The sequence below is a fragment of the Brassica napus genome, chromosome A9 (genome assembly GCF_020379485.1).
Source record: "Brassica napus cultivar Da-Ae chromosome A9, Da-Ae, whole genome shotgun sequence".
NCBI classification, from domain to species: Eukaryota; Viridiplantae; Streptophyta; class Magnoliopsida; order Brassicales; family Brassicaceae; genus Brassica; species Brassica napus.
Genome location: NC_063442.1, coordinates 13,191,856 through 13,217,895, shown reverse-complemented (window position 1 = coordinate 13,217,895; position 26,040 = coordinate 13,191,856). Strand labels below are relative to the sequence as shown.

The window sequence follows — 26,040 nt, the reverse complement described above, 5'->3', positions numbered from 1 at the left end:
ATTGATAACTATAAGAATGTCTCATTCGAATATGATATATCTATAACCGAGTCTCCAACATGAGACAAGTTTGCTTTAAAAGTAAATAATTTTATTTTTTTTATATTATATAATAAATGTATATTATTTACTGATAATAAAAATATAGTTATTTATCTATCACAAATAACTATGTAAATATGTGAATCAAATACAACAATCAAACAACATAATGATTTCCACAAAGAAAATTTTAAAAATATATTTATGTTGTGTAGTCTTATTTTATATTCTTTAAAGGGGTTTTTGCCAAAACTAACTCACAACTTGATTTTAATCCCAAACCTATACTCAAACTTGAATCAAATGCAAAACTAACCTAAAAGCCTAGTGAAATTACAGCTCAGCCCCTTGTGACCAAACAAAAAAACAGAAGCCATTTTTACGAATATAGCCCTAGTAAATCGTCTGAGTCGTCTGAGATGTTGGAAGTCGTCTGGACGACTGAAGTGTAAGTCGTCTGGTACCAGTTTACTTTAAAAATAATTTATAAATCTTGTAAAAAAATATTTTGATGCTTAAAAAATAAAAATCAAGTAATTATAAACAGTTTTAACTGATATAAATTAAGATATGATAAAATTGATTTGTTTTGAAGATAGATGAGTGGAAGTAGTGAATCATGAAATACTTTGGTTTAGGAGTTTGGCAAACATATGTTGTAGTATTGTATGTATTGTTAGGGTTAGATTTTGGAAAACTAAAATGTTTTTTTCAAAAATTAGTTTTCACTTATATGTGTTTATTTCTGTGTATAGTAAACACTTTTCAAGTTTGATTTGGTTTTATGAAGTGTTTAATTAGATAATTAAGTTTAGGGGTTATGTTTAGGGTGTGGACGACTTATATTTCAGTCGTCTGTTGAATAATTTACCCGGACGACGTATATTTCAGTCGTCCAGACGACTTACTTGTAAGTCGTCTGGAAAGTTTCAGTCGTCTGTTGAATAATTTACCCGGACGACGTATATTTCAGTCGTCCAGACGACTTACTTGTAAGTCGTCTGGAAAGTCTTCTATTTTAGTTTCCCGCTAAAAATATTTAATTTCCCGCTAAAAATATTAAACTCTTCTGGACGACTTACATGTAAGTCGTCTGTTTTAATTTCTTCACCAGACGACTGAAATGTAAGTCGTCCAGGAAGTCGTCTGAGTCAAAAATATTTAATCTAATTGGATTTTTTGTCTCCCTATATAAAGAAAAATTTACACATTCTCTCTCCTCCTCTCAAATGGCTGCAACAAAAATGTAATGTTCATCATTCTAAAACTCTCCAACCTCTCTCTAATCTCTTTGACTTGAAAACACCAAACTTTATATAAATTTTTCAGTTTTGTCTCATGTATTTCTTACTAATCTATCTCTTTTGCAGGTTTTTAATCAAGTGGTACTCATCTTCCACTAATTTAGAGGTAGATCTATTAATTTTATAGATATGTATTTTTGTGTGTTCTATAAATGTAGATTTATCTAATCTTCCACTCATTTTCTCTATTTTTAAGTCATTTGAACGTTTTTGGATATGCAGGTTTTTCAGATCTGGATTTGATGTGCAGGTTTTTCAGATCTGGAAGACTTCTGGGACGACTTACCTGTTAGTCGTCTGGAAGTCGTCTGGAAGTCGTCTGGACTTCTTGGAAGTCTTCTGACAAAGTCGTCTGGACTTCCACGAAGTCGTCTGGACTTCCAGGAAGTCGTCTGGACTTCCAGGAAGTCGTCTGGACTTCTAGGAAGTCGTCTGGACTTCTAGGAAGTTGTCTGGATTTTTCTGAGCGTTTTGGTAAGTTCTTATGTCTGATTTTTCTTCATTTGGTAACTTCTTGTTGTATAAAGTTCTTACTTTTTTCCCAAACTAAAACTCTCCAAACCCACTCTAATCTCTTTGACTTGAAAACACCAAACTTTATATGAATTTTTCAATTTTGTCTCATGTCTTTGTTACTAATCTATTTTTTTTTTGCAGGTTTTTAATTAGATGGTACTCATCTTCCACTAATTTAAAGGTAGATCAATTATTTTTTGATATGTATTTTTGTGTGTTCTGTAAAGGTAGATTTATCTAATCTTCCATTCATTTTTTCTGTTTTTAAGCCATTTGAACGTTTTTGAATATGCAGGTTTTTCAGATCTGGATTTAAAATGCAGGTTTTTCAGATCTGGAAGACTTCTGGGACGACTTACTTGTTAGTCGTCTGGAAGTCGTCTGGAAGTCGTCTGGAAGTCGTCTGGACTTTCTAAAAGTCGTCTGGACTTCCTGTAAAGTCGTCTGGAAGTCGTCTGAACTTCCTAAAAGTCTTCTGGCAAAGTCGTCTGAACTTCTTGGAAGTCGTCTGGACTTCTTAGAAGTCGTCTGGACTTCTTAAAAGTTGTCTGGTCTTGTCTACTCAAGTGGAATCCAAGCTTGTCTTTGTAGATGAATGATCTATAATAGTTTTGTTTGTGGTCTGTTTTGTGAATTGCATGTATACTCTTTTAGTTGTGAATTTTTTGTAAAATCAGTAATAATGTTTTCCAAGATGTATTAAATGTGCTAACAATGTGTTTACACATTTACAAATCAATGAAATAATAGACTTCAGTAGCCTTTTTCTTATCTTTGGATCTCTCATATGCAATAATAAACTCCAATGGCCTTTTTCTCATCATAATAAACAAGAATGTTGGTAAGAGATGGAAACAAACAATAGTAACTAGTCAAAGCATATCATATTTTTTATAAGTTTGCATTGAAAAACTTAGTCAAATTTAGTAAAACTAAGGAAGAGAACATATTTTGTAAATATGAGTTTTACATATCTTGAAGTTACTTATCACTCTTAAAAATACAAGTTATTCAAAAACTAATGTAGAAGACTTAAAAACTAGTGGAGAAGACGCGGACGACTTCAATCTAAGTTGTCTAGACGACTAAACTATATGTCGTCTGGTCAACGCAGAGGTTATTTTTGCAATTGACTTTGAAATCTGTTATTTCGGACGACTGAAAGTTAAGTCGTCTACTATTGTTTGGTTAAAAAAAACTCCAAATAAGCTAGACGACTTACATTTCAGTCGTCAGAGGTTAGTTTTGCATTTGACTGGATTATTTCAGAAGTTTGACTTTTTGGACGACTTACATTTCAGTCGTCTAGTGAAAATTAAAATAATAATATTTTTTTAAAAGTAGACGACTTAAAGTTAAGTCGTCATAGGTTAGTTTTGCAATTGAAAAAAAAAACTTCAAGATTTAATTATATACAGACGACTTATAATTCAGTCGTCCACGAGACGACTGAAATGTAAGTCGTCCAGGATTTACGAGGTTTGACCAGAATCTCGGAAAAAAGTCCTGGACGACTTACAATTAAGTCGTCTGGTGGACGACTGAATTATAAGTCGTCTGTGTATAATTAAATCTTGAAGTTTTTTTTTTCAATTGCAAAACTAACCTATGACGACTTAACTTTAAGTCGTCTACTTTTAAAAAATATTATTATTTTAATTTTTGCCAGACGACTGAAATGTAAGTCGTCTGGGGAAGTCAAACTTCTGAAATTATCTAGTCAAATGCAAAACTAACCTATGACGACTGAAATGTAAGTCGTCTAGGTTCTTTGGAATTTTTTTTGAAACCAAACAATAGTAGACGACTTAACTTTCAGTCGTCTCAGGTTACAGATTTCAAAGTCAATTGCAAAAATAACCTCTGCGTTGACCAGACGACTTCCAGGTAAGTCGTCTACAGCCAGACGACTGAAAGGTAAGTCGTCTACAGCCAGACGACTTCCCAAGTAAGTCGTCTGACGAACAGATCTGGAAAAAAACTCGATGTCATACCTTAAATTGGTGAGATAAGTTCCTTAGCATACATAAGGCTTCTCCAAGCCCACAGAATCACAAACGAAAGTCACCCACCCATAATCGTTAGCTTCTATGACTCTATGAACCATAAAAATTTTAGAATCAAAATCTTGGGTTTTTTTAGCTCATTGTTGAGAGAAAGTGAGAGATATGTTGTGTTTAGTTCACAAGAATGGAAAAAGAAGAAGGGTAAATCGATTTTGGGAGCATTAAGAGCTTCAAATTGGTTGTTCATGGTGGTTGTGGTATTGATGACAATGGCAATCTTGTAATTACTTGAAGATGATGAGGGTGAGAGAGTAAAAATGTCATTTTCGAAAAAAAAAAAAAAAAAAAAATTGATGGCATTTTCGTAAATTATTTGAACTTGTGGGGTGAATAGGGCAAAACCAATTTTCAAAAAAAAAGGAGGTTAGTTTTGTGTTTGACTTTAAGTTGTAGGTCAATTTTGCAAAAATCCCTTCTTTAAATAATGTAATACAATATTATAAATTATTTTCTTAGAATTGAGAAATACATATAATATTTTATCAAAAATCTAGTGTATAATAATTATCATTAGTGTAACTAAATTAGGTAGCCAAAACGAAAAGTCTAAAAAGTGTCTTAAAATGAGTGATATTTTCTATAAATACCATAGAGTCTAAAGATTAGTTCTACGGTATGTTTCTATTTAATAAAAGAGATTAAATGTACTTTTAATGAAAATATAACATTGTAATAAGTTGTGTCTAAAAATTAAATATCACATATAGGTAATAAATTGGGTCTAAATAAAACTTTAATTAATAGAATAGATTTTGTTAACGTGTGAATTAATATACACTAGATCTTGAACAAATAATAGAATAGATTTTGTTAACGTGTGAATTTCACTAATAATCAAACAAATATTTTGTTAATTAGTAAGAATTTTGTGTATTTATTATATTTTTGCATTTAAATCAATGCTTTTGAATTTGACCCGAACCCGCGGTCTAACCGGTTAATTCGGTGATCCGACAATTCGATATAGGGTTTTAAAAATATTCATATTTAAAAAATCACTATAACCCAAGACTAATCGATTGAACTGATGTATAACCAATATATAATCCATTTTGATTTAAATTATTATAGTTTCATAATTTATCACTTTTTAATCCAAATTTTTAAAGTTTATTATTTTGCAATTTTATAAAATTATGACGTTTCTACAAAATTTTGATAGAGAAAATGATAGATATAAAACAATTAACAACTATATATATGCCTTGATCATATTACTCCTTTTTATATAGCTTAATTAATTTTATAATAATTGTTTTGTGTAATTTATCTTATTAATAATATATTATAATCGGTTTAAATTTGTTGTTAACAATTAATGTTAAGCATTTTTCTTTAGATAACAAATATTTTGAACATTTTTCATAATTAGTTTTGTTATTATATTTATTGTACAGTGTATAATGTTTATATATATATATATATATATTATGTAATGGCTGTTATTGAATTATTATGTTATTTAAATCAAGTTTATAACCATTATTTAGTAAATATAAATAAAATAATATGTTAATTTAATTAATTTTTTATTGTTTGAAATGTTTTTGTAGTATTTAAACCTGTAAAAATAAGTTCTATTTATTTTTGTTGTTTTATACATTATTTGTATTTTCAATTATTTAATTTATCAAAAAAATGAAAGAAAATTATTAGAAATATTAAAAAAATGAATTCTAATATTTTATATTGTTTGGACACAAGATTAATTATAGTGCTGTTTGGAAATATGGATAGTAATATAAAGAAATGAGTATATTGTTTGGAAACAGTAGTATAAAAAAAGTATTGTTAGTAATTTAACGTAGGTTTATCTATAAAGTAAGAAAGTGTATTTAATTTAAAAACTTACAAAGTAAAAGTTAGGTCCAATACAATGTTTCTGTTTTAATAATATATCCATATTCATCACATAACTAAAATTTAATGAAGTCTAATTTCTTATAAACAAAAATAATTTTCTAATTTTATACGGAAAATAGTCAAACCATAAAAATCATAAATATGTAAAAAATAATTATATTTAAATGAAAATACGCGTGTTAAGCAGGGGTGAATGAAAAGAAACTCTCGTTTGGATGATTAAAACATGACGTACTGTTAGAGCATGTTTCGCTTAACCTCTCAAAATCACCGAACAAAAAAAAACAAACTTATGGAATTTTGGTTGCATAAACCTTAATCAGGGAGGATATTATTGTCTTGTTAATTAATCTTACTCTACAATTATTAAAACCAAACTTGCAAAAAGAAAGAAAAAAACACAAAAGGCGACAGACAAGACAAAAGAATGTCCCAAACCCAAATCTTCATATCCTCTCTCCCCCTCCTTCCGATGTCTTCGTATTATTAACCCTTATTTCGATTTCTTGCTCAGTTCCCTTGTAAAAAGTTTGTGCTTTCTTCTGTGATCAGTGTTCGAATTCTAATCTGATTAGGGGTTTTCATTGCCTAATCGATTCGGCGTTTGAATTTGCCAATCGGGATTTCTCGATTTCGTGGTGGGTTTTGATTTTTGAAGCGATCACGAAGAGGGTTGATGGCGAATTGACTAAAGGAATCTGGGTTGATGTTGTTCTATACAATAAATGAATCTCTGAAGGTCTCGTGAATCTGAGGATTGTCGTGGAGGGTAATCTCTGAAGGTCTCGTGAATCTGAGGAAGAGGAGAGGGTTGGTTTGATATAATTGATATTTGGGGAATTGAGGAAGAGATGGGAGAGAAGATGGATCTTGTGATTGGTGGGAGATTTAAGCTTGGAAGGAAAATTGGTAGTGGCTCCTTTGGAGAGCTTTATCTAGGTAAACCTCAAATTGATAAATGTTTTAAATTCTTCTATATAAGTTTTATAGGGTTGTTTACATGTTGTTGTGCATATTTTTGCAGGTGTAAATGTCCAAACAGGAGAAGAAGTTGCTGTCAAGCTGGTAAACATCTTACCACATTTAACAAACGTATCAATCTTTCAACAATGCAAATGCAAAAAAAAAAGAAAAGTCTTTTTAGTTCAACTTCAACTTTCATGTGATATTGTTTCTAAAATTCTTTTCACATGAAGACGATGAGAAATTGCTTTTTCATTTCCCATTAACATAACCTTGTTTTGTCTTTTTTAATTTGCTTCTCTACTTCTTAATTATCCGTATGCCTTTTGTCACTCAGGAATCTGTGAAGACCAAGCATCCTCAACTTCATTATGAGTCAAAGTTGTATATGCTGCTTCAAGGAGGGAGTATGTCTCTCACTCTACACTTGAGTTTCTTTGATGATAGGCTTTCTATCTATTGTATATGCCTTCTCTGCTAGGCATTTATGTATCTACATGTGCTGGTTACATTATTATTTTGCAAGCAACTAAAATATGTTTTTGTTTCCTTTGTCTCTGAAGCTGGTCTTCCGAGCCTCAAGTGGTTTGGAGTTGAAGGTGACTACAGCGTAATGGTTATTGACCTTCTAGGTCCTAGTCTTGAAGATTTGTTTAACTACTGCAACAGGAAGTTCACCTTGAAAACTGTTCTCATGCTTGCCGACCAACTTGTCAGTTTACCAATCTGCTCTGCTCTGCTCTAGTTGGTTTCCATCTCTTCAATTCTCTGATTTTTTTTTTGTTTGTTTATGTTTCAGCTTAACAGGGTCGAGTTTATGCATACTCGAGGTTTCCTTCACCGTGATATAAAGCCTGATAATTTTTTAATGGGACTTGGACGCAGAGCTAATCAGGTCATAAAATCTAACTTGTGATGAGACATGAAATGTGACTGTGATGGTGGTTTTTGCTTCAATCCTTTTCTAATTATTTCAGGTGTATATCATTGATTTCGGACTAGGGAAGAAATACAGAGACCTTCAGACTCACAAACACATTCCTTACAGGTAATAATAATAATATGCCAGTGCTCTGCCACTCCCCTTTATCCTTACCTTTATATCCGTGAACTCAAAGGAATGATTAAAATTTTGTGACAGAGAAAACAAAAATCTGACTGGGACAGCTAGATATGCGAGTGTCAACACTCACCTTGGAGTTGGTAAGAGTGCTATCATGTGGTGGTGTTACATAAATTGTGAAAGTTGTGTACTTTTTTCTTCGAAACTTAATTTGGTCTTGTTGCTGGTGTTTGAACAGAACAAAGTCGTAGGGATGACTTGGAATCACTTGGTTATGTGCTTATGTATTTTCTCAAAGGAAGGTGAGAGTCTTAAGAGTTTTCCCACACTTTTTCTTGAACAAAGTTTTGATATCTTTTTGTTTCTGTTTTGTTTTGTTTTTTTTGCTATCAGTTTACCATGGCAGGGACTAAAAGCTGGGACAAAGAAGCAGAAATATGATGTAATAAGTGAGAAGAAAGTATCAACTCCTATTGAGGTAAACACAACAACCTGACAATCATTGGTCTACCTCCATATATTCTGGCTGAGCTTAGTAAGTCAAATGTTATTGATGTAGGTGCTGTGTAGAAATTGCCCCTCAGAATTTGTTTCATACTTCCACTACTGTCGATCTTTACGGTTTGATGACAAGCCTGATTACTCTTACCTTAAGAGACTTTTCCGCGACTTGTTCATAAGAGAAGGTTCTTATTCTTATCTTAATATATCATTAGCTTACTGTTTCACTCTCTCGTCTCATTTTTTCTCTTGAAACATTTTTGCAGGTTATCAATTCGATTACGTATTTGACTGGACAGTCTTAAAGTATCCTCAAATCGGTTCCAGCTCTGGTTCTAGCTCACGTACCAGGGTGATTTTACTTTCTTTTCTTTTTTCTTCTATGGCCTTTGAGTTTCTCTATGCTTACCTAAATGTAAAAATATTTGGGGTTGTACAGCATCAAACAACCACGAAACCAGGATTGAACACTGCTGGTCCTTCTACAAGTAGGCAAGAGAGGCACGCAGGAAAGGAAACAACCAGAGTGTCGGGTGCAGTGGAAGCCTTCTCCCGAAGACACCCAACAAACACTTCGACGCCACGTGATCATTCAAGATCAAGAAACTCTGATGACGGACCTTTCACTAAGCACATTGTAAAAAAGAACCTCACACATATCGATCAAAAGCTCTAATTAAGGCAAAGACTTGATTGTGTTATGCTTTTGTTTTGGGCAGCATGGAGAGTCTGGAAGAGGAAGCAGTTCGTCAAGACAGGGAACATCAACATCAAGGAAAGCAGTTGGTGGTGGTTCAAGCTCACGGCCAAGTTCAGCAGGGGGACCAAGTGGTAGCCGAGGTTCAAGTCGTCTGGTATCATCAAGCGGGGGTGGCAGTGGGAACGGGCGTCCATCGAGCAGTCAGAGAGTCCAACCTGGATATGAATCAAAGACTCTGTCTTTCGCTCGTGCAACGGCTTCAAGAAACGCTAGGGAAGATCAGCTGAGAAGCTTCGAGCTTCTGTCTCTTCGCAAATAAAGCAGGAGAGAGAGAGAGAGAGACTCCATGAAAACTTAACCGAAAGGTTTCCATATACTTAAAAAAGATCTTTACACAGGTGATTTCAGCTTCAGCCTGGAGAGATCTTTTGGCAGCACTCTTGCTCGTTTTGTATATTTTAAATGGTGCGATGTGTGGGAGACAAGAAGAGTCAAAAAAAAAACGTAGAAAGTTTCAATTGTAAAAGAGGTGAACTTGTATTCCTCCTATATATACATACCCGTGTCTGTCTTATCATTGTAATAAACAAACATAAAAAGACAAAAATTGTACTTTTTTTTTTTAAATAATACCGAAGAGGCAAAATCATAGTTGTGTAATAGTAGGCTCCGAATGTTAACTGTGGTTTGAGCGGTGCGGGACAAGTGGTTTAACTGCGATGCGATTTTAACGGTTATAAAAATGTATAGGTGTAGAAATTTTTGTTACTGTTAACCGCGGTTCGGGACGGGACGGTTCGTAACATGGTAAAGAAGAGAGACGGTGAATTAGACTTTAGGGTCAACGGTGAGGGGCTCAATTCAAAAGAGGAAAACAAATATACGACCAGCGGTGGGCTGGACTCAATATTAATATTAATATTAAATAAAATACCTCTTTTGGGCTGGCTGGCTAGTTTCACCATCCTCCTCATCCAATCGTGAATTCATTTCTCCGACTCTCTCTTCGTTCGATCATCGCACATATCGTACCGTAGAAGAAGAAGAAGTTGTATAGTCTCTTTGTTTATAGAAATTCGAATCTAGGTTTCGTTTTTTCTTCTCTTTTTCTCGCGAGTATAATACAAACCTCTCGTACTTAGTTGACCTCCTCGATTGTTCATAGCTGCCTTTTGAATTTTCCGTGGTGGGACATATCCTAAATTAGGGTTTCAGTGGTAAACGATCATCCAGTTTTCGAATTGACTCGGTAGGTAGAGTTTAGAGTTTAGGGATAAGATGGATATAGAGGAAGTTCATATATTGGATCCAGAGCTCTTGCAGCTTCCCGGTTTATCGGTTAAATCAAACCCTCTTATCGCTGAGGAACTCTTCTCCCACTGGCTTTCCCTCCCCGATACTTCCCGATTGGTACTTTTTCCATTCTCCTCTCCTCTCTTGGTTACTTGTTTGTCCATTTTCATTTAACTTTTGGCGGAAATGTTAGTTTTTTTCTAAGGCAGTTCATCTGTGTTGCTTGTGTGTGTGCAGGTCAAGTCTTTGATTGACGATACGAAATCTAGTACCCCAGTCAGTATATCCAAGAACTGTGCCAATCTCAACATTGCTTGCGGAAGTGCCTTGCCATCTCTCTTTCTCAACAGCGGCACTCCCCCTCTTTCCCCTCGTGCCTCTTCCGGCTCTCCCCGTTTCTCCAGGCAGAAGACTAGCCCTTTCTCTCTCCAGTCCCCTCTCAGATCTCTCAGGGAACCAAAGCCCCAACTCATCCCTCAGGTTTTGGTTTACTAGAATATATATATACACAATTGTTTCATTATACCACGACAGGTTTGAAACTTCCCTGTCTTCATATGATATGCAGTTCTACTTCCAACATGGCCCTCCTCCTGCAAAAGAACTTAAGGAGCAGTGTTTATCCATGGTTGATCATCTTTTTAGTGACTTTATTGACGGGCTTCGTATGAATGGTGATGTTTCAGTTCATCTAAATCAGTTTCCTTCTGTAATGAATAGCCAAACAGTTTGAGTTGATCTTACAATTACATTTCTGCCATTTTCCAATTGCAGAGTTCAAAACCGTTACGAAAGAAGTCTGCAAGCTGCCTTCTTTTCTTTCTTCTGTACTTTTTAGAAAGATAGATGTGGATTCCACCGGTATCGTTACCAGGTAACTTATTATTGTGTGCTTCCTTTTCATATGCGTGTAACTATACTAGTTGAGTGTATATACATAGGCACGACTCAAGTATATGTAAGATAAGAAAACATACCATGGTCTGTTTCACGCTCACCAATTTGTTTCATTAACTGCACACCCTTAAGAGTTCTGATACTCGATTGCTATCTCTTTTTTTCTTTACCTAACCGTCTTTTATATAATTAGTTATATTTACTTTACATAAAAATTGGTGTGATAAAGCATATGTAGCTAAGTAATTTTGGAGTATCTATGGTATAGACTTTTTTGGATTTTATATATTGTTCAGTTAGCCAAATCTTGATTAATAATCATAGAAATATGCAGTAGCTTTAGATATTCTGTTTGATTTATATATTTGAATACACCATATTTTGTTCATGAGTATAGTGCTTACCTGCAGGGATGCATTTGTCAAGTACTGGGTTGATGGACATATGTTGGCAATGGACTTAGCCTCACAGATATATAATATTTTAAGGCAGCCAGGCTGCGAGTACCTCAGACAGGTCTGTTTGTGATTCGCTTCCCCAGTTCCTTCACTGCTGTTTTATTTGATTGCCAAAGATTATCCTCTCTCTTGTTTTTTCTTTGATCCGTTGTCCTAAAGACTTATGTCTTTTTATTGGATTTGGGGATAGGCTGACTTCAAACCAGTTCTTGATGAGCTACTAGCATCTCATCCTGGCTTGGAATTCCTGAGGAATACACCTGAATTTCAAGAAAGATATGGTAAGAACTTGGTTGTCATATGATAATTTGATGTTATTTGATCTTGTTTAGCCAAGGATATAAGTCTTTCAAAGTTAATGTTAGATTTTCCTTTATTAACTGTTTTGTACATCTGTTGACTAAATTATATTTTTTTTCCTGGGCATGTTTCATTCATGATTGTGTTTTTTCCTATCTACCCAGCGGAGACGGTCATCTACAGAATATTTTACTACATAAACAGATCGGGAACTGGTTGCATTACTTTGAGAGAGCTGAAGCGTGGAAATCTTGTTGCTGCTATGCAACAAGTTGATGAAGAAGACGACATCAATAAAGTTATTAGGTGAATAGTTTTTCTTTTCATTATTTCTTGAACAGTACTTCAAAAAGATTTCAAGTTTAAATCAGTTTTATAATGGTGTAGCATTGTGATTTGTGAGAAATATGGATAGCTCATGTTGGTACTGAGGCAGGAGAGTGTATGCCTTGACCATTCAACATGACATTTTCTCTGCTTTTCAGGTACTTTTCCTATGAGCATTTCTACGTCATCTACTGCAGATTTTGGGAGCTCGATGGAGACCATGATTTCCTTATCGATAAGGAAAACCTCCTCAAATATGGTAACCATGCCCTTACCTACAGGATTGTCGACAGAATATTTTCACAGGTTGGCTCCAGATGTCAGAATGTTACTGAACACTCATTTCAAAACTTACTCTTGTTAATGTGTTTCTTGATTCACATTGCGGCTGTCTCTGAATTAGGTCCCAAGGAAATTTACTAGCAAAGTTGAGGGGAAGATGAGTTATGAAGATTTTGCATACTTCATTCTCGCTGAGGAGGATAAGTCATCTGAGCCTAGTCTTGAGTATTGGTAAACATCACTCCCCTTCTTCTCTTTTGTCCATAACGACTCCTCTTCAGCCATTTTGTCGTATAGTTCCTTAGCTCACGATATGTCAATATAAATGTATGCTCCCTGAGGCAAAACTTGTGGCATGTGAGACTTTGTTGATGAAACAATATCTACCTGAGGTTTTGATTCACTAAAATTATTTCATGGACGTAGAATACCCATACGTAGGTTGTTTTTCATTCATTATTCCATGAACCTAGAAAACTCATGCCTCACTGGTTGCTGATCTATCTGCCATGGACGTCAAACACAGGATCTTGGCGGCTTTGTATTTTTTCCCCCTTGGTATTGATTAAAAACCTTATATGTAGGTTCAAGTGCATAGACCTGGATGGAGATGGGGTGATCAGTCCAAACGAAATGCAGTTTTTCTATGAAGAGCAGCTGCATCGCATGGAATGCATAACCCAGGAACCTGTACTCTTCGAGGATATCCTATGCCAAATATTCGACATGATTAAACCTGAGGCAAGAGTTCTTTCAAACCCTAACATTGTCTTTTGTTATTCCAGGGAGTTAACTTTTTGATTCTAAACATCAAATTTCAAGTGACTTTTTTCAGAAGGAGAACTGTATCACACTCAAGGATCTGAAAGCATCAAAACTTTCTAGAAATGTTTTCAACATACTCTTCAACCTGAACAAATTCATGGCGTTTGAAACCCGTGACCCCTTTCTCATTCGCCAGGTACGCATACCTTTTCTGTAGGGTTTCTCTCCCTTTGCTTATGAATCCTTTGTTTGTTTAACAGCGGTTGAAACCATTACTATATGCTTTTTTCTACCTATTCATGAAAAGTTTATAAAGGCTTAGATGGTTTGTCGTAACTTGGGAGAAAATTATGAACGATGTGTAGCAGATTCAGTTAACTTGACTGCTACTGAGAAAAATAGCTCAGATTGTTTGTTTTTTTTCATTTCATAGGAGCGGGAAAATCCAACATTGACAGAATGGGACCGGTTTGCTCAAAGAGAGTATGTGAGGTTATCTATGGAAGAAGATGAAGTCTCGAATGGGAGTGCAGATGTTTGGGATGAACCACTCGAATCTCCATTTTAATGACCTCAATAAGAGGTAATAAGTTCCACACTGCTTAGCATCAAGAGCTCCTTTGTATGAATTTGGAAAAGGACCCAAACTTTTAACATGTAACTCTTATCAACAACACTGGATGTTTACTTTTTCTTTTAGTTAGCTATTTAATCCAAAGAAATGAAAAGGCTTGTGTTCCTTTGCTCAATCCACTTTCTTTGCTCTTTCTACTAGCTTCTGGGGAAAGAAGAAGGGGTCGGATCTTCTTAGCCGGTAACAGCCTTGGAAACAACCATCAAAGCAGGTAGGTCCCTTCCACCTATAGATTGGAGAAAACAAGGCTTCTCTGAGAGAGTTTGTGTGTTGTTATTTCATGAAATATTTCTCTTGCTTAGGTTTTCAAGGTTGAACCCTTTTTTCAGTCTTTGTATATTATACATCGGTTTATAAGCTTTTGTGGAACCAAACAATGATGGTTGAACTATGTATAAAAGAGACTTTTCGTGTGTGAGGGCAAATCTTTGGAACTTGTTTTACATGTTCTTATTTGCGTATATCGCATCCGGATAGTTGAGTAACAAACGGCAATGTTGTGCATATGACATGAATTATAGTACTCGGATGTCAACATTGTCACAAATGAATTATTTGCAAGATTTTATGCTTACATCGTTTCCTCTGATTTTGACGTTCTCGAGTGAACTATATGGTTAATAGCTTACATAGTATATAGATTTGCATATGTTACATACTTCCACATTGTTGTTTGCAAATATAGAGTTTTGAGAAATTGGAATTAGATTGAATTAAGAGAGAGGAGCGGTGAGGTCTTCCTCTTCCTTGTTCTCTTGGCATCGCTTTAGCATTATAAGTTGTCTCCTAAGATGAGATACCTGTAACCCAAATTCGCAAATCTCATATTAATTTCCCTAAAACCTTGAAAACATATGTTCATATAATTCTTTATAATTCATTTTGACAACCCTAGTAATAGATAGTGGAAATTTGGTACTCACCTCTTCGTGATGCATAGTCGAGAAGGTGCCAACGGAGACCAGCTTCTTCATTTTGGTTTGAAGAGCTTGGTCTTTGATTCCAAACCATGTCTGTGGAGGTAAAGCCATCAGAAGCGCGGTGAATGCATCGCTGCCTGATGGATACTTTGCCTCCGGACTATAATATTCACTTCCTTTCGAGACAGGTCGAGTCGACGGCACCAATAGGTCAACCTCTTGTTCGCTACCGTCACGAACCACAACTCCGGCTATAACTGTGGCTTCCTCCACTCCAGAAGGCCCATGACCTTTGATGCATTTCACAGAAGTTTCGCGACAATAGTACTCGTTTGATGAGCATCCGGATAAGACTTTAGCTCCTTGGCAACAAGCCGTTGCAGCCGCGTATGATAGATTCTCTTCGTAGCCCACTGAGGTTAAGAACTTGCTCACGTGCTCGAACAGTTCGGTTTCATGCACTTGCGTCAGTTCATCTCGCTGCAGAGAATGAGAACAGGAATATTAGATTAATCAAGATTGTCCAAACAGTAAAGTGAGATTACGAAAGGACTCAAATTACTTGTCACACAAGCTAACAGACCAAAGGAGAGAGACACAAACCTTCAACTTTTGCCTTGATTCCTCCTCTGCACTAAGATCTGGTTTTGCGTCCTCTGTTCTTCGGATCTCAGCCACCCATTTAATGAATGTGTTGAAGTTGGACGGAAGTGACTTGAACACAACTGATAAGATTTTATCAACAGTATCTACATGCTGTGAACTTACAAGACGAGGAACGTCTTCCTTCAAATACTTGACTATGCAGATCCAACTTTCATCCTTACAGCTCTGAGAAAAAAAAAGAAGCTAACCTTTATCACTGATCCAAATTTGTAACAATTTCTGAATTACCATAATGCCACTGATATGCACAAAGGATCGTTCGTTCAATATATGCGAGGAGAAGTTTATACGAGACTATTATTAGAGGATTTAAAATATGGTTATGGCGTTTTACTTGATGAGTTTTGCTGTCTTCATTTATGAATTAGTTAGGTTTTCGAATTTTCTTTCCTTTGTTAGAGTGTTTTCCATTTTTTCATTATGGTTGTGATTAACTTGTATCAAAACCAATGGTGCATTTGGGTTAGTTGTTTAGTGTTTGGAGTTGGTTTCATTGTGCCTCTAGTTTAATTTCTGTTAAGAGGGATAGTTTATGCTATGTCATCGGTATTAGTGTTGGGTGATCTCCAGACTAAGGGAAGATTAAACTCCTCCCAGCTTACAAAACAAAAAACTTGTATCAAGGATATGTATTTAAAGTCTCTATTCATTAATTAAAACAGTGTTCTAAAATACGGTTTTATTCGCTTAGGCGACATTTAAGTGCTATACGGTAGTATACCATTTTCATGTTATGGAGTGTTTTATATAGATTTGTAAATTTCGGACGCATAATAGCATGCAAATATTATGCGGTCAAAGCAGATGCGTAGGCGAATTTTAAATATTAATATTCAAGAAGCTAAATTATTAGTTATATTTTCTTGATGTTATTATTTATAGTAATTTTTAATTATTTTATGTACTTATGTTAAAAAAATATACACATTTATCATCTTTAATATTTTTATAATTTGAAACTATGTATATATGTTAAACTATATTATTTTTCATAAAACTGTATTTGAAGTATATTTTATGTTCAGTTTTTAAAAGTAATATATTTATAAATCTTATATTTGTTTTTTATGTAAAAGTATATATACGTTTAAGCTCCGTTTAGGCATCCACTTATAGGATTAGACTGCGTAAGAAATAACTTTAATTTTCAAAAGCAAACTTAGCCTAACTCTTCATTATTGTCATATCTAAGTTCTCTAAAAGTTTCAGGCTTATCTAGAAAAGTGATTGAGAAAATTACAATTTACATCAACAGAAAAAGAACATAGTAGTAGCAAAACATAAAAGAGAATCTCCATAGCATCGTACATACCAGGGTATAGAGCAATCCTGGGTCTTTGTGGAGTCTAGAAATGAGCATGAACCTGTAATCAAGATATAAAAACATAGTAATATACACAACGAAAAGCATAATAAACAAACAAAAAACTGACTAAATGTACCCTCTACGTTTCCCTGTTGACTGATCAATGGTGTCCATGGCTTCCCAAAGAAGTTTAAGAGGAACCCAGTGAGGAGGATACTTGAACCGGGCAACATCAAGAATCAAAGCCATATCTCTTTCAGCACTATAGCCACCTATAGGTGAAAAGTGAACAGATCCAGTCTGCCATAAGGTTTGTTAGATATTAGGATCCCAAGACCACTCAAAGATTCACAGATTTCAATTTGCTCTTCAAGAAGTTACCTGCTTACACACTCCTCTATCATATGACGAGATCATATGGCATTTCTCAGAAATTGAGCATGCCACTACGAATTTCCTGAAATCATCAATGGTACTCTGACTTGTGCGGAAAGCTTCCACTTTAGCTCCTGAACAATGAGCCAAACACACAAGTTTTCCAAATGAAATCCCTTTTTCTTTCACTATCTCAAGAGGTTCGCAGCAATCCAGCATTGATTCATCAAACCACCTCCAAGATCCTATAGGAAGAAAAAGCATAAAACAAAAAGGGTCATACTTGCTTATTTAACAAGTTACCATGGCCAGTTTTGGGCACAACCGATGAAACTTAAGTTCTAAGCTTTTAAGAGTTATTATACATAAATCGCATGACCCTCAAATTGTTAAAAGAAAATTTTTATTCAAAAATGATCTAAAAATGTTTCTAAAATGTTTATGGCCCCATAACTCTCAGATCCTGCATGGTTAGTCTAGGGGGGGGGGGGGGGTTGTAGTTTGTACTAGCTTCCATGCACGGTCGTGCCATAACCCTAGAAAATGGTATACCTTTCCATTTTCTGTCGGAATCGATGGAAAGGGCATTCAAGACCACTGAAAGGCTAGCCAAACCAGAAAAGGCAGGTTCAGACAGCGTCTGGAAATAAGAAATTAAACTGAAATATCCTTCCATAGTTCCTTTCTGAACCGCTTCTTTGAATATGTTCTGCAAAGAAAAACAACAACTTAGGGCACAAGCAAGCCAAAGACAAAAATTGATCCGTACCTTGCCATCGGCAGAAGAAAAGTCAATCGCAGGAGGAGAGGTAAGTGATCGCCGATACAAAGTCGCCACAGCCATTCTTACGAGGTTTCTTACAAGGGGTTTAGTAAACAACAAAGTTGCGATGGAAGATTCGTGAGAATAAATTTTTACGAACTTTTTTTTTATTTTGAACTTTCGACGTGAGTTCGAAAATGGGAAGGCTATGGAGGACGTATGTATACAGAGGAGACTCATTCGTTTGAAACTCTCAAGGTCAATGCTATAGTGACCTCGTCAATAAGCGGTTCGGTTGGTACTACTTTAATTAGTTTTATGACATTGCATATTTTAATGTACGGTTCATACGAAATGCTGAAAGTTGTGCATATCTTTTTATTATTTACAAGTCACAATATGTTGTTACCACAATATAGATGGGACATTTCTTTCATTGACGCCTCCACGACCACACACGCTCGCCCTGTATGTTCCATTGACGCCTCCTGGCACAAAGACGACAAATTTTTCGGTGGAGGAATGGTCTTGAAGAAGATGGGATGACGACTTCTGGTTCATTTGCTAGTAATCAAGTGTTAATCCTCCTGGACGTAGAGGCGTGCCTACAGTGTATTGAAAAAGACACTCGCCTCAGAGCCCAGATGAATTTCTTTAGGGTTCCAAAATTTAAAATAATTTCTAGTCTATTAGTTTACATTTATTTAAATAAGAAACATTTCTACGAAAAATTGACTAATTCACCTTTTAAAATTCATTTATTTTTTTCCTATATGACATAATATAGCATATTTACGTAATAAACTTATTCTTTTACACTGTTAGATTTGTGTATTTGGTGAAAAAGATACATCATATTAGAAAATTGTTTTCATTGCGGTTGTAAATAAGTTTATTTGCCTCAGGCCCCTAAAACTCTTCGCCAGCACTGCCTGCACGCGGAGTTCCAAGCTCTGTTGTGGGCCATGAAATCCTCTGTTCAGTTGGACCATAGCTCAATGATCTTCGAGACGGACTGCCTACAACTGGTCAATCTACTCGAAGAAGATAAAGAAGACAACTGGCCATCTTTGTTGGCTGAATTTGATGATTTTCATCTTATTCGTTCTATGTTTACGTTTTGCTCTATATCTTTTATTCCTCGTACCATGAACTTCTGAGGCGACCACCTTGCTAAGGGAGCTCGGTCTCGAGGCTTTTGTTTCTCCCATGTAAACTCTCAATTCTCAAGTTGGATGGCTCTAGAAGCCACCCTCTTGGCAGTTTCTTAATAAAATATAGAGCTTACGATGTCAAAAAAAAAGGGATATTTCTTTCTTAAAAACTTTTTTTTTTTGAAACACTTTCTTTCTTAAACTATATACTGTATAGTTGACCTTTTCCAAATTAGAGGAAGTTGGAGACTTTTGTTGATTTTCTCAATATAATAGATGTATCCATTTGTTTTGTGTAAGAGAGTAGTTCATAATAGGAAGTAGTAGTCAGTTTGTGATGAATTAATAACAGATGCAGATAATAAAGGAGACTCTCAAAGAATTAGGGTTTTGGGTTTGAGAAGTTGGGATTCAAATGGGCAATTAAAGATATGTGAATTTGGGTAAGATGAATCAATAGGCAGGAGCAGCGAAATCCTCCTCTTCCTTGTTCTCTTGGCATCGTTTTAGCAGCTGAAGTTGGCGTCGTAGATGCAATACCTGTAATAACATCTTTATAAATTCCACAATTTTGATAGCTATATCCTAAAGATGAACTCGAAAAATAATCATTTGCTTCAAGTTCTAAACTCTCCGGCTCAACTTGGGCTTAGATCATTGTTTTTCCTCTCCAAAAGACACGATGTCTTAACAAGTAAAAAGATCTAAACTATTTTGCCCTAGAGATAGAAACGTGACTCTATATTGAACTTGTTATATAAATTACCTCTTCTTGAAGCATAGTTGGGAGGGACGCCATGGAAACGAGCTGCTTCATTTCATGCATAAGAGCTTGGTCTTTGATCCCTAACCATGGCTGTGGAGTTAAAGCGAGCAGAAGTATAGTCAACACATCGTTTCCTGCTGGATAATTAGCCTTTGGACCACATTCACAGTCAGTTTGGGTCGCTGGCACCAATAGATCAACCCTTTGTCCATTCCCATCACGCACCACAACTCCAGTCACCACCGTGCCTTCGGCCTCGCCAGGACCTTGAATGGGAAAACAAATTTATAAACATTAGTTACTTGAGCTCAGGCTCTAGTCCAGTCAAGGCTGATCGTTTTCTTTTCTCAATGGGAAACTTACTAATAGTGACATACCTTTGACACATTTCACACAAGTTTCCTGACAGCAGAACTCTTTTGTTGAGCATCCAGATAATATTTCAGCTCCTTGGCAACAAGCCTTTGCAGCTGAATACGTCAAAATGTCTTCATAATCCATTGAAGAGAAGAACTTACTAATGTGTTTGAACAGTTCAGTTTCATGCACTTCTTTCAGCACCACTTGCTGCAGTAGATTAACTAGAGATTAGACATTCAAAAGTCACAATATTGTCTGAAGAACAGCGAGGATATTGCTGGAAAATGAAACAATGAACAAATAAGCATGACCATGTTTTTTTCAAGGAAAAGGAATGTTCTTACTTCAAATCAAAGAAGAAATTTAGAAATTAATTACTGTTTCACAAAAGAAAAAATTACTGTTATTTTATCTCAAATAATAACCAACAGCTCTATGCAAAACAAAGTGCAGTTAAATATTTTTTGGTTGTATGATTTCCCACTAGTCAGTGTTCGTCAAAAGAAAAAATAGTTTTATGCATGCAGCTTTGGGTATTAGTAACCTTTACGTTGAAGAATCTATAAAGATAGTACCTTTAAGTTTAGCCTTGATTTCTCCTCTGCGCTGAGATGTTGGTTTACATCCTCTGTTATTCTGATCTCAGCCACCCATCTGATGAATTGGTTAAACTTTGATGGAAGTGACTTGAACACAACTGATAAGATCCTTTCCACACTATCTACATTCTCTGAGCTTACAAGACGAGGAACATCTTCCTTCAAATACTTGGCTATGCTGATCCAGCTTTCATCCTTGCAGGTCTGGTATATATATATAAGCAATCAATTCAGTTTGGTATTAAATGTGGAAGATATGTTGTCATAAAGTTTCAAGAGGTGAATCAAATTCACATCCAAACAGTAAAGGTTGTGACTTGTGAGGTTTTTGCATTAACTGAACATGCAAAAACGCAAGAACAAACCAGTAGCAACGTTTGACGTACCAGTGTATAGAGCAACCCAGGTTCTCTGTGGGGTCTAGATATGAGCATGAACCTGGGGACAAAACACACAATAACATCAGATCATATAGAATAAGAACAAATTATTAGGAACAAAGATCTCACATAGTAAGTTAGAGAGAATATTATTATTAACTATATAAAGGACATGAGGCAATCCACTTCACCTATTGGTTTTAGGTTGAAAGTCCATATAACTTTACATAAATTACATTTATTATACAGTACACTTTTTTTTTTTTGTAACACTTACAGTACACTAAATTAAGGAAAAGATAAATGAATGAGTATGTTACCCTCTACGTTTCCCTGTTAACTTAACAATGGTGTCCATGGCTTCCCAAAGAAGTTGAAGAGGAACCCAGTGAGGAGGATACTTGAAACGGGCGACGTCAAGAATCAAAGCCATATCTCTTTCAGCGTTATAGCCACCTATAGGTGAAAAGTGACCAGACCCAGTCTGTGATAATATTTGGTTAGAACACGGATCAAAATGACAAGAAATTTTTTCCACAGTTATGCCTGCAAGAAGTTACCTGCTTAAATACTCCTCTATCATATGACGAGATCATATGGCAATTATCAGAAACCGAGCATGTCACTACGAATTTTCTGAAATCATCAGTGGTACTCTGACTTGTGCGGAAAGCTTCCACTTTAGCTCCTGAACAATGAGCCAAACACACAAGTTTTCCAAACGTAATACCCTTTTCTTTCACTACTTCCAGCGGTTCGCAGCAGTCCAGCATTGATTCATCAAACCACCTCCAAGGCCCTATTGGAAAAAAAAAAGTAAGTAAACCTCAAAAACCCTATCTAAGACGTGTTTATTTCTCTTCATACTAAAAATGGTATACCTTTCCATTTTCGTCCAGGATCAATAGACAGAGCATTTAAGACGACAGAAAGACTAGCCAAGCCACAATAGGCAGGTTCTGACTGCGTCTGGAAATAAGAAATCAACTTGAAAAATCCTTCCATTGTTCCTTTCTGAAGATTCTGATGAAACAGAAGAAGATTTTCTTTTAAAAAAACTTGGTAAAAGAAATAGAACAGACAGAAGCAGAAGAATACTTTTTAGACAGTTAAGTCAGTAACTAAAGTATATGTTTGTCTCTGACCTCACACTCTTTTAAGACAAGAGGAATTTCTATTACCCAAACAAATGTAAATTTTTGCATTCGAATCCATGAATCAAACATGATCCTTACCTTGCCTTCGGGAGAAGAAAAGTCAACAGCCGGAGGAGAAGGAAGAGATCGCCGGTACACACTCGTCATAGCCATTCTCACACGTTTGTTCGACTGTTTATATATGTTTTGACAGAGATCGCGCTGGAAGATTCGTTTCAGGATTTTATAAAACAAGGAGACGAAGACTTTAACGAAACCACTTTCAGTGTGATGAGATTGAATATGTGAAGGCGGTTGTACACATATATAAATATAATATGTTAATGTGTACTTTTTTTGTCAACTGTATAGTGTATACGTAGACCTCAATTACTCCATCTCACTCTCTCTTCTCTTTTCTGTCTAGTTTCAACAGAGTCAAACGTGAAAATAGGACGGAAGGCCGTTAAGTTTCATCCGGTCCGGTTAGTCTTGGTCTTTTTTTTTTACGTCCGGTTAGTCTTGGTCCGATGAGCAAACGGGATTGATGGCGTCAGAGTCAAAGTTGGCGCGAGAGTGGGAGATGCTTCTTAAGCCGGTTGGGTCATAGGACTCCGGTTTGTTTAGAGCGTACCGTCACAATCATAAATTCATAATAATGGGAAAGGAAACAAAAATGAACCAATTGGTTCTCGAATCATTTGAAATTTAAGAAATATTATTTCAAGTCTTAGAAAAAATATTAGCTAATGTTACGATCTATTCAACTAGTCAAACACGTGTTCAAACCTTTTAATACTGAACTAGGTAATAACTCGCGCCTTGCGCGGGATGTGATTATTAGTTTTGTTATTTTTTAATAAAAACACATTAAATCTGTTTAATCTGGATATTGGTTCAGTTTTAAATTATTTTTTTGGTTTATTCTGTTAGAATGTTTGATTTTTTAGTTTTTTCGGTAGAAACCAAAAATTATTATTATTTATTTATTTTTATGTTATAAATTTTAGATAATCTCATGTCGAAACAATGGTTTCATATTATAGTTTGTAAACGGATAATAGTTCAAGAAAAAGAAAAGAAAATTATTAAGACTAATCATTTCACTACAATTTGGTCGGTCGTGAAAGAAGCATTAAGAAAAAAAAATATTTCAACTTCCAAAAAAAATAGATACTTCAGTAGTGGTAAATACTTATAAAGTTTTCACATCAAGGTGCACATGTATGTGTATATAAAATTATATAAAAATAAATGACAAATATATAAAGATATTGTTAATTAATATTAATGACATTTTTGTTCTAAATAATACATGAAAGATAAAATTAAAATTAATTAAAAGGTAAAAAGGCCTTGATATTAGTGAATTTTTTTATATAAAAAAATCAACTGTATCCGTAAATAGAGGTGGGCACAGATCGAATATCCGAGTATTTGAAGACATTCATGTCGATTCAATCTTTAGCCACTTGGATAGTCGGTGATTATGATATCCGAAATGATTTAGAATTTTAAAGAATATTCGATTTGATCCGTAAATAAAATTAAAAAATTAATTGAAAATTTAATAATAACGTTTTATTACAAAAATAAAATATTATTTACTTTTTAAATTTTAATACCTAATATAATAAATTTAATTTATAAAGATATTGTAAAACTTATATAAACTATAATATATATAACATATATATATATATAATTCTGTACATATATGTATATATATGCATATAATAGATCGAATTTGATAATCGTTCTTAAAAATATTGGTATTTGTGATTTGCTTTTCTTTAATTGTATTTTAGTAATTGATTTGCTTCGTAAAGTTACGGATATCCATATTTTTTGGTTCAATTCAAAACGGATAACGAATTGAATCAAAACTTATTAATATTTTGCCCAACTTTATCGGTAAACAATAAAAATAATATATATATAGTTTAGCTTTTGATTCGTTATTTGTTTTGATTCGAACCGAAAAATCCAAAGTTTTATTGGAACCATGCATATGAGTTTTATATTAAAAAAATAAAAAGTATATAGTGTGAACACATTTATGAATATAGTGTGAATGCATTAGCATATTTATTATCAAATCATTGTGAAGCTGCCACGTGTCTATTATAGTGTGAATGCATTTATTACAATGCTTCTCCTTTAATATATAAGGGATCTAATAATAAAACTTCGAGGCTATGACTTACAAAAATTAATATGTTCTCATATAAATTAAATAAACATGATGTAAAATGATGTCATTCGATATTGGTTTGTGATCGTCTCATTTATTCATCTTAAGTTTTCATGTCACATTGTTCTGATTATATGTATGCAAGCTTGCAAATCTGCAATATACCCAAAGTATCAATGCACGACTTTACGAATGTAACACATATCCAATGTGTCGTCTATTATTTGACTGGTTGGGGGTGATAGATGAAAGATTAATTGCCGAAAAATGTTGTTTGTAAACTTAAAAAATATTCTTATGTGAAGAAAGAAATATGCATGCTTCTTTTTGGACCACAAACTACAGCTTCTGAAACAATAAAGTAATTGATTTGAGGGAAAAAAATAACATGAAAAGAAATGTATCTTACCTATCAACCATATATTAAATTGTGATTTTCAAGTATATTACTGCAGTTTATTGTTTTTTTTATTAACTAGGAGGATCTATCTTAACCTTTTCTAGACCCAAAACCAGTTTTAAATATATACATATAACAAAAAAAAAATTTCGATAAAAAAAAAAAAATAAAACAGTTTTCCCAACTGGATTTGAACTAAGAACACAACAATATCCACCACTGCACTTAACCACTTTGTATATCATTTTAGTGGACATTAACAACATATTGTATTCTGTGTAAATACCGTTTGGATTAAGCAGATTTTTAACAACTGTATAACCAAGAACCAACAAAGAGCGTCAGATCACTGCTAAATCGACTTGGTTATATGTTTATTATTCATAAGATCTCATATGTTTCAAAACAAAAAAAAAAATCACAAGAATCATATTGTTTTTTTGTTAAGTTTGGAAATAGACATTTGAGAACTTCAGATCAAATCACGGATATAATAAAATCAAACAAAACTATTTTTTACAAGTAACTGGAATGGAGCGTTTGATCAGATATTCACTAATATGTGATATTTTCAGTGTTTAGATATCTTATACTGTGCATCCTGAGTGTTTAAAAGAGCTAAAGACTGATTCACAGACCCCCTAAAACGATATGTACCCCCAAAAATGAAACGATGCAATTCAACTACAAAAGCAATTTTAACAACTTAATTTTTCTTCTAATTATAGAGATTAAAACTAATTTTAACAAGTTAATTCCAGATACTTGCATATGCATGTATGTGTATATCCAGCTGGTAAGAGATTCCTCTATCTATTCTCAACAAATGTGGGCCAGGGCCACAATGCTTTAGATATGTCCGCATTTCCAATTTTGCAGGCTGTCTCTATTCCGTGCTCTGCTCCGAACATAAATTTCATAAATTAAGGAGACAAATATTAGATGAACCGAAAAAAACAAGTAACATAAAGAGTTAAAGAACTCACCAATCTGTTGAGAAATGTACATAAGCAATTCAAAAGGTTCTCCATCATTTCTTTATAAATT

General features: G+C 34.5%; 4 protein-coding genes across 9 annotated transcripts; 2 read left to right on the top strand and 2 right to left on the bottom strand.

Moving 5' to 3' along the window:
* The first annotated feature begins 6,178 nt into the window (after positions 1-6,178).
* LOC125575072 (casein kinase 1-like protein 7) lies at positions 6,179-9,671 on the top strand. 3 transcript variants are annotated; one of them, XM_048740019.1, is made up of 13 exons: positions 6,181-6,730; positions 6,816-6,856; positions 7,092-7,161; positions 7,318-7,466; positions 7,554-7,649; positions 7,732-7,802; positions 7,896-7,957; positions 8,056-8,119; positions 8,211-8,295; positions 8,377-8,503; positions 8,585-8,670; positions 8,761-8,955; positions 9,038-9,671. In XM_048740019.1, exons 1-13 carry the CDS (start codon positions 6,643-6,645, stop codon positions 9,335-9,337), a joined length of 1,434 nt encoding a protein of 477 aa, XP_048595976.1. In that variant the 5' UTR covers positions 6,181-6,642; the 3' UTR covers positions 9,338-9,671. The 3 variants fall into 3 exon arrangements, with proteins under 3 accessions (XP_048595974.1, XP_048595976.1, XP_048595975.1); XM_048740018.1 differs by having other exon boundaries at positions 6,183-6,730; positions 8,758-8,955; XM_048740017.1 differs by having other exon boundaries at positions 6,179-6,730; positions 8,585-8,955.
* A 263-nt stretch (positions 9,672-9,934) lies between these two features.
* LOC106418167 (serine/threonine protein phosphatase 2A regulatory subunit B''alpha) lies at positions 9,935-14,410 on the top strand. Of its 2 annotated transcripts, none has more exons than XM_048740013.1 (13): positions 9,935-10,428; positions 10,549-10,791; positions 10,880-10,985; positions 11,086-11,185; positions 11,619-11,724; positions 11,857-11,947; positions 12,131-12,272; positions 12,452-12,599; positions 12,697-12,806; positions 13,160-13,316; positions 13,411-13,536; positions 13,774-13,923; positions 14,116-14,410. In XM_048740013.1, the coding sequence occupies exons 1-12, from the start codon at positions 10,297-10,299 to the stop codon at positions 13,906-13,908; spliced, it is 1,596 nt and encodes a 531-aa protein (XP_048595970.1). In that variant the 5' UTR covers positions 9,935-10,296; the 3' UTR covers positions 13,909-13,923; positions 14,116-14,410. The 2 variants fall into 2 exon arrangements, with proteins under 2 accessions (XP_048595970.1, XP_048595971.1); XM_048740014.1 differs by having other exon boundaries at positions 9,964-10,428; positions 13,414-13,536.
* LOC106417894 (glutathione gamma-glutamylcysteinyltransferase 1-like) lies at positions 14,278-18,085 on the bottom strand. 3 transcript variants are annotated; one of them, XM_048740015.1, is made up of 9 exons: positions 18,011-18,085; positions 17,777-17,950; positions 17,248-17,523; positions 17,003-17,166; positions 16,873-16,924; positions 15,498-15,725; positions 15,141-15,374; positions 14,898-15,041; positions 14,278-14,774 (listed from the first exon to the last, which is right to left on the bottom strand). In XM_048740015.1, exons 1-9 carry the CDS (start codon positions 18,083-18,085, stop codon positions 14,688-14,690), a joined length of 1,434 nt encoding a protein of 477 aa, XP_048595972.1. In that variant the 3' UTR covers positions 14,278-14,687. The 3 variants fall into 3 exon arrangements, with proteins under 3 accessions (XP_048595972.1, XP_048595973.1, XP_013714068.2); XM_048740016.1 differs by having other exon boundaries at positions 15,159-15,374; positions 17,248-17,486; positions 17,794-17,950; XM_013858614.3 differs by having other exon boundaries at positions 14,898-15,374; positions 17,248-17,486; positions 17,794-17,950.
* A 1,321-nt stretch (positions 18,086-19,406) lies between these two features.
* On the bottom strand, positions 19,407-22,274 carry LOC125577908 (glutathione gamma-glutamylcysteinyltransferase 1-like). Its single transcript, XM_048740012.1, has 8 exons — positions 22,145-22,274; positions 21,824-22,062; positions 21,584-21,747; positions 21,270-21,321; positions 20,860-21,087; positions 20,284-20,491; positions 19,925-20,190; positions 19,407-19,698 (listed from the first exon to the last, which is right to left on the bottom strand). Exons 1-8 carry the CDS (start codon positions 22,266-22,268, stop codon positions 19,612-19,614), a joined length of 1,368 nt encoding a protein of 455 aa, XP_048595969.1. The 5' UTR covers positions 22,269-22,274; the 3' UTR covers positions 19,407-19,611.
* Between the last annotated feature and the right edge of the window lie 3,766 nt (positions 22,275-26,040).

Excerpts from the sequence above, each read along its gene's own strand:
- LOC125577908 (XM_048740012.1), bottom strand. The coding sequence starts at position 22,268 with ATGGAAGGATTTTTCAAGTTGATTTCTTATTTCCAGACGCAGTCAGAA. Across the intron at positions 21,088-21,269 it reads CTGGGTTGCTCTATACACTG|ACCTGCAAGGATGAAAGCTG; the intron begins GTACGTCAAACG and ends TATATATACCAG. Across the intron at positions 20,191-20,283 it reads AGGTATGTCACTATTAGTAA|GTCCTGGCGAGGCCGAAGGC; the intron begins GTTTCCCATTGA and ends TTCCCATTCAAG.
- LOC106418167 (XM_048740013.1), top strand. The coding sequence starts at position 10,297 with ATGGATATAGAGGAAGTTCATATATTGGATCCAGAGCTCTTGCAGCTT. Across the intron at positions 10,986-11,085 it reads TGACGGGCTTCGTATGAATG|AGTTCAAAACCGTTACGAAA; the intron begins GTGATGTTTCAG and ends TTCCAATTGCAG. Across the intron at positions 11,948-12,130 it reads TGAATTTCAAGAAAGATATG|CGGAGACGGTCATCTACAGA; the intron begins GTAAGAACTTGG and ends CTATCTACCCAG.
- LOC125575072 (XM_048740017.1), top strand. The coding sequence starts at position 6,643 with ATGGGAGAGAAGATGGATCTTGTGATTGGTGGGAGATTTAAGCTTGGA. Across the intron at positions 6,857-7,091 it reads AAGAAGTTGCTGTCAAGCTG|GAATCTGTGAAGACCAAGCA; the intron begins GTAAACATCTTA and ends TTTGTCACTCAG. Across the intron at positions 7,803-7,895 it reads CACAAACACATTCCTTACAG|AGAAAACAAAAATCTGACTG; the intron begins GTAATAATAATA and ends ATTTTGTGACAG.
- LOC106417894 (XM_013858614.3), bottom strand. The coding sequence starts at position 18,085 with ATGGCTGTGGCGACTTTGTATCGGCGATCACTTACCTCTCCTCCTGCG. Across the intron at positions 17,951-18,010 it reads TTTCTTCTGCCGATGGCAAG|AACATATTCAAAGAAGCGGT; the intron begins GTACGGATCAAT and ends TTTTCTTTGCAG. Across the intron at positions 14,775-14,897 it reads CGACTATGCATCACGAAGAG|GTATCTCATCTTAGGAGACA; the intron begins GTGAGTACCAAA and ends TTTGGGTTACAG.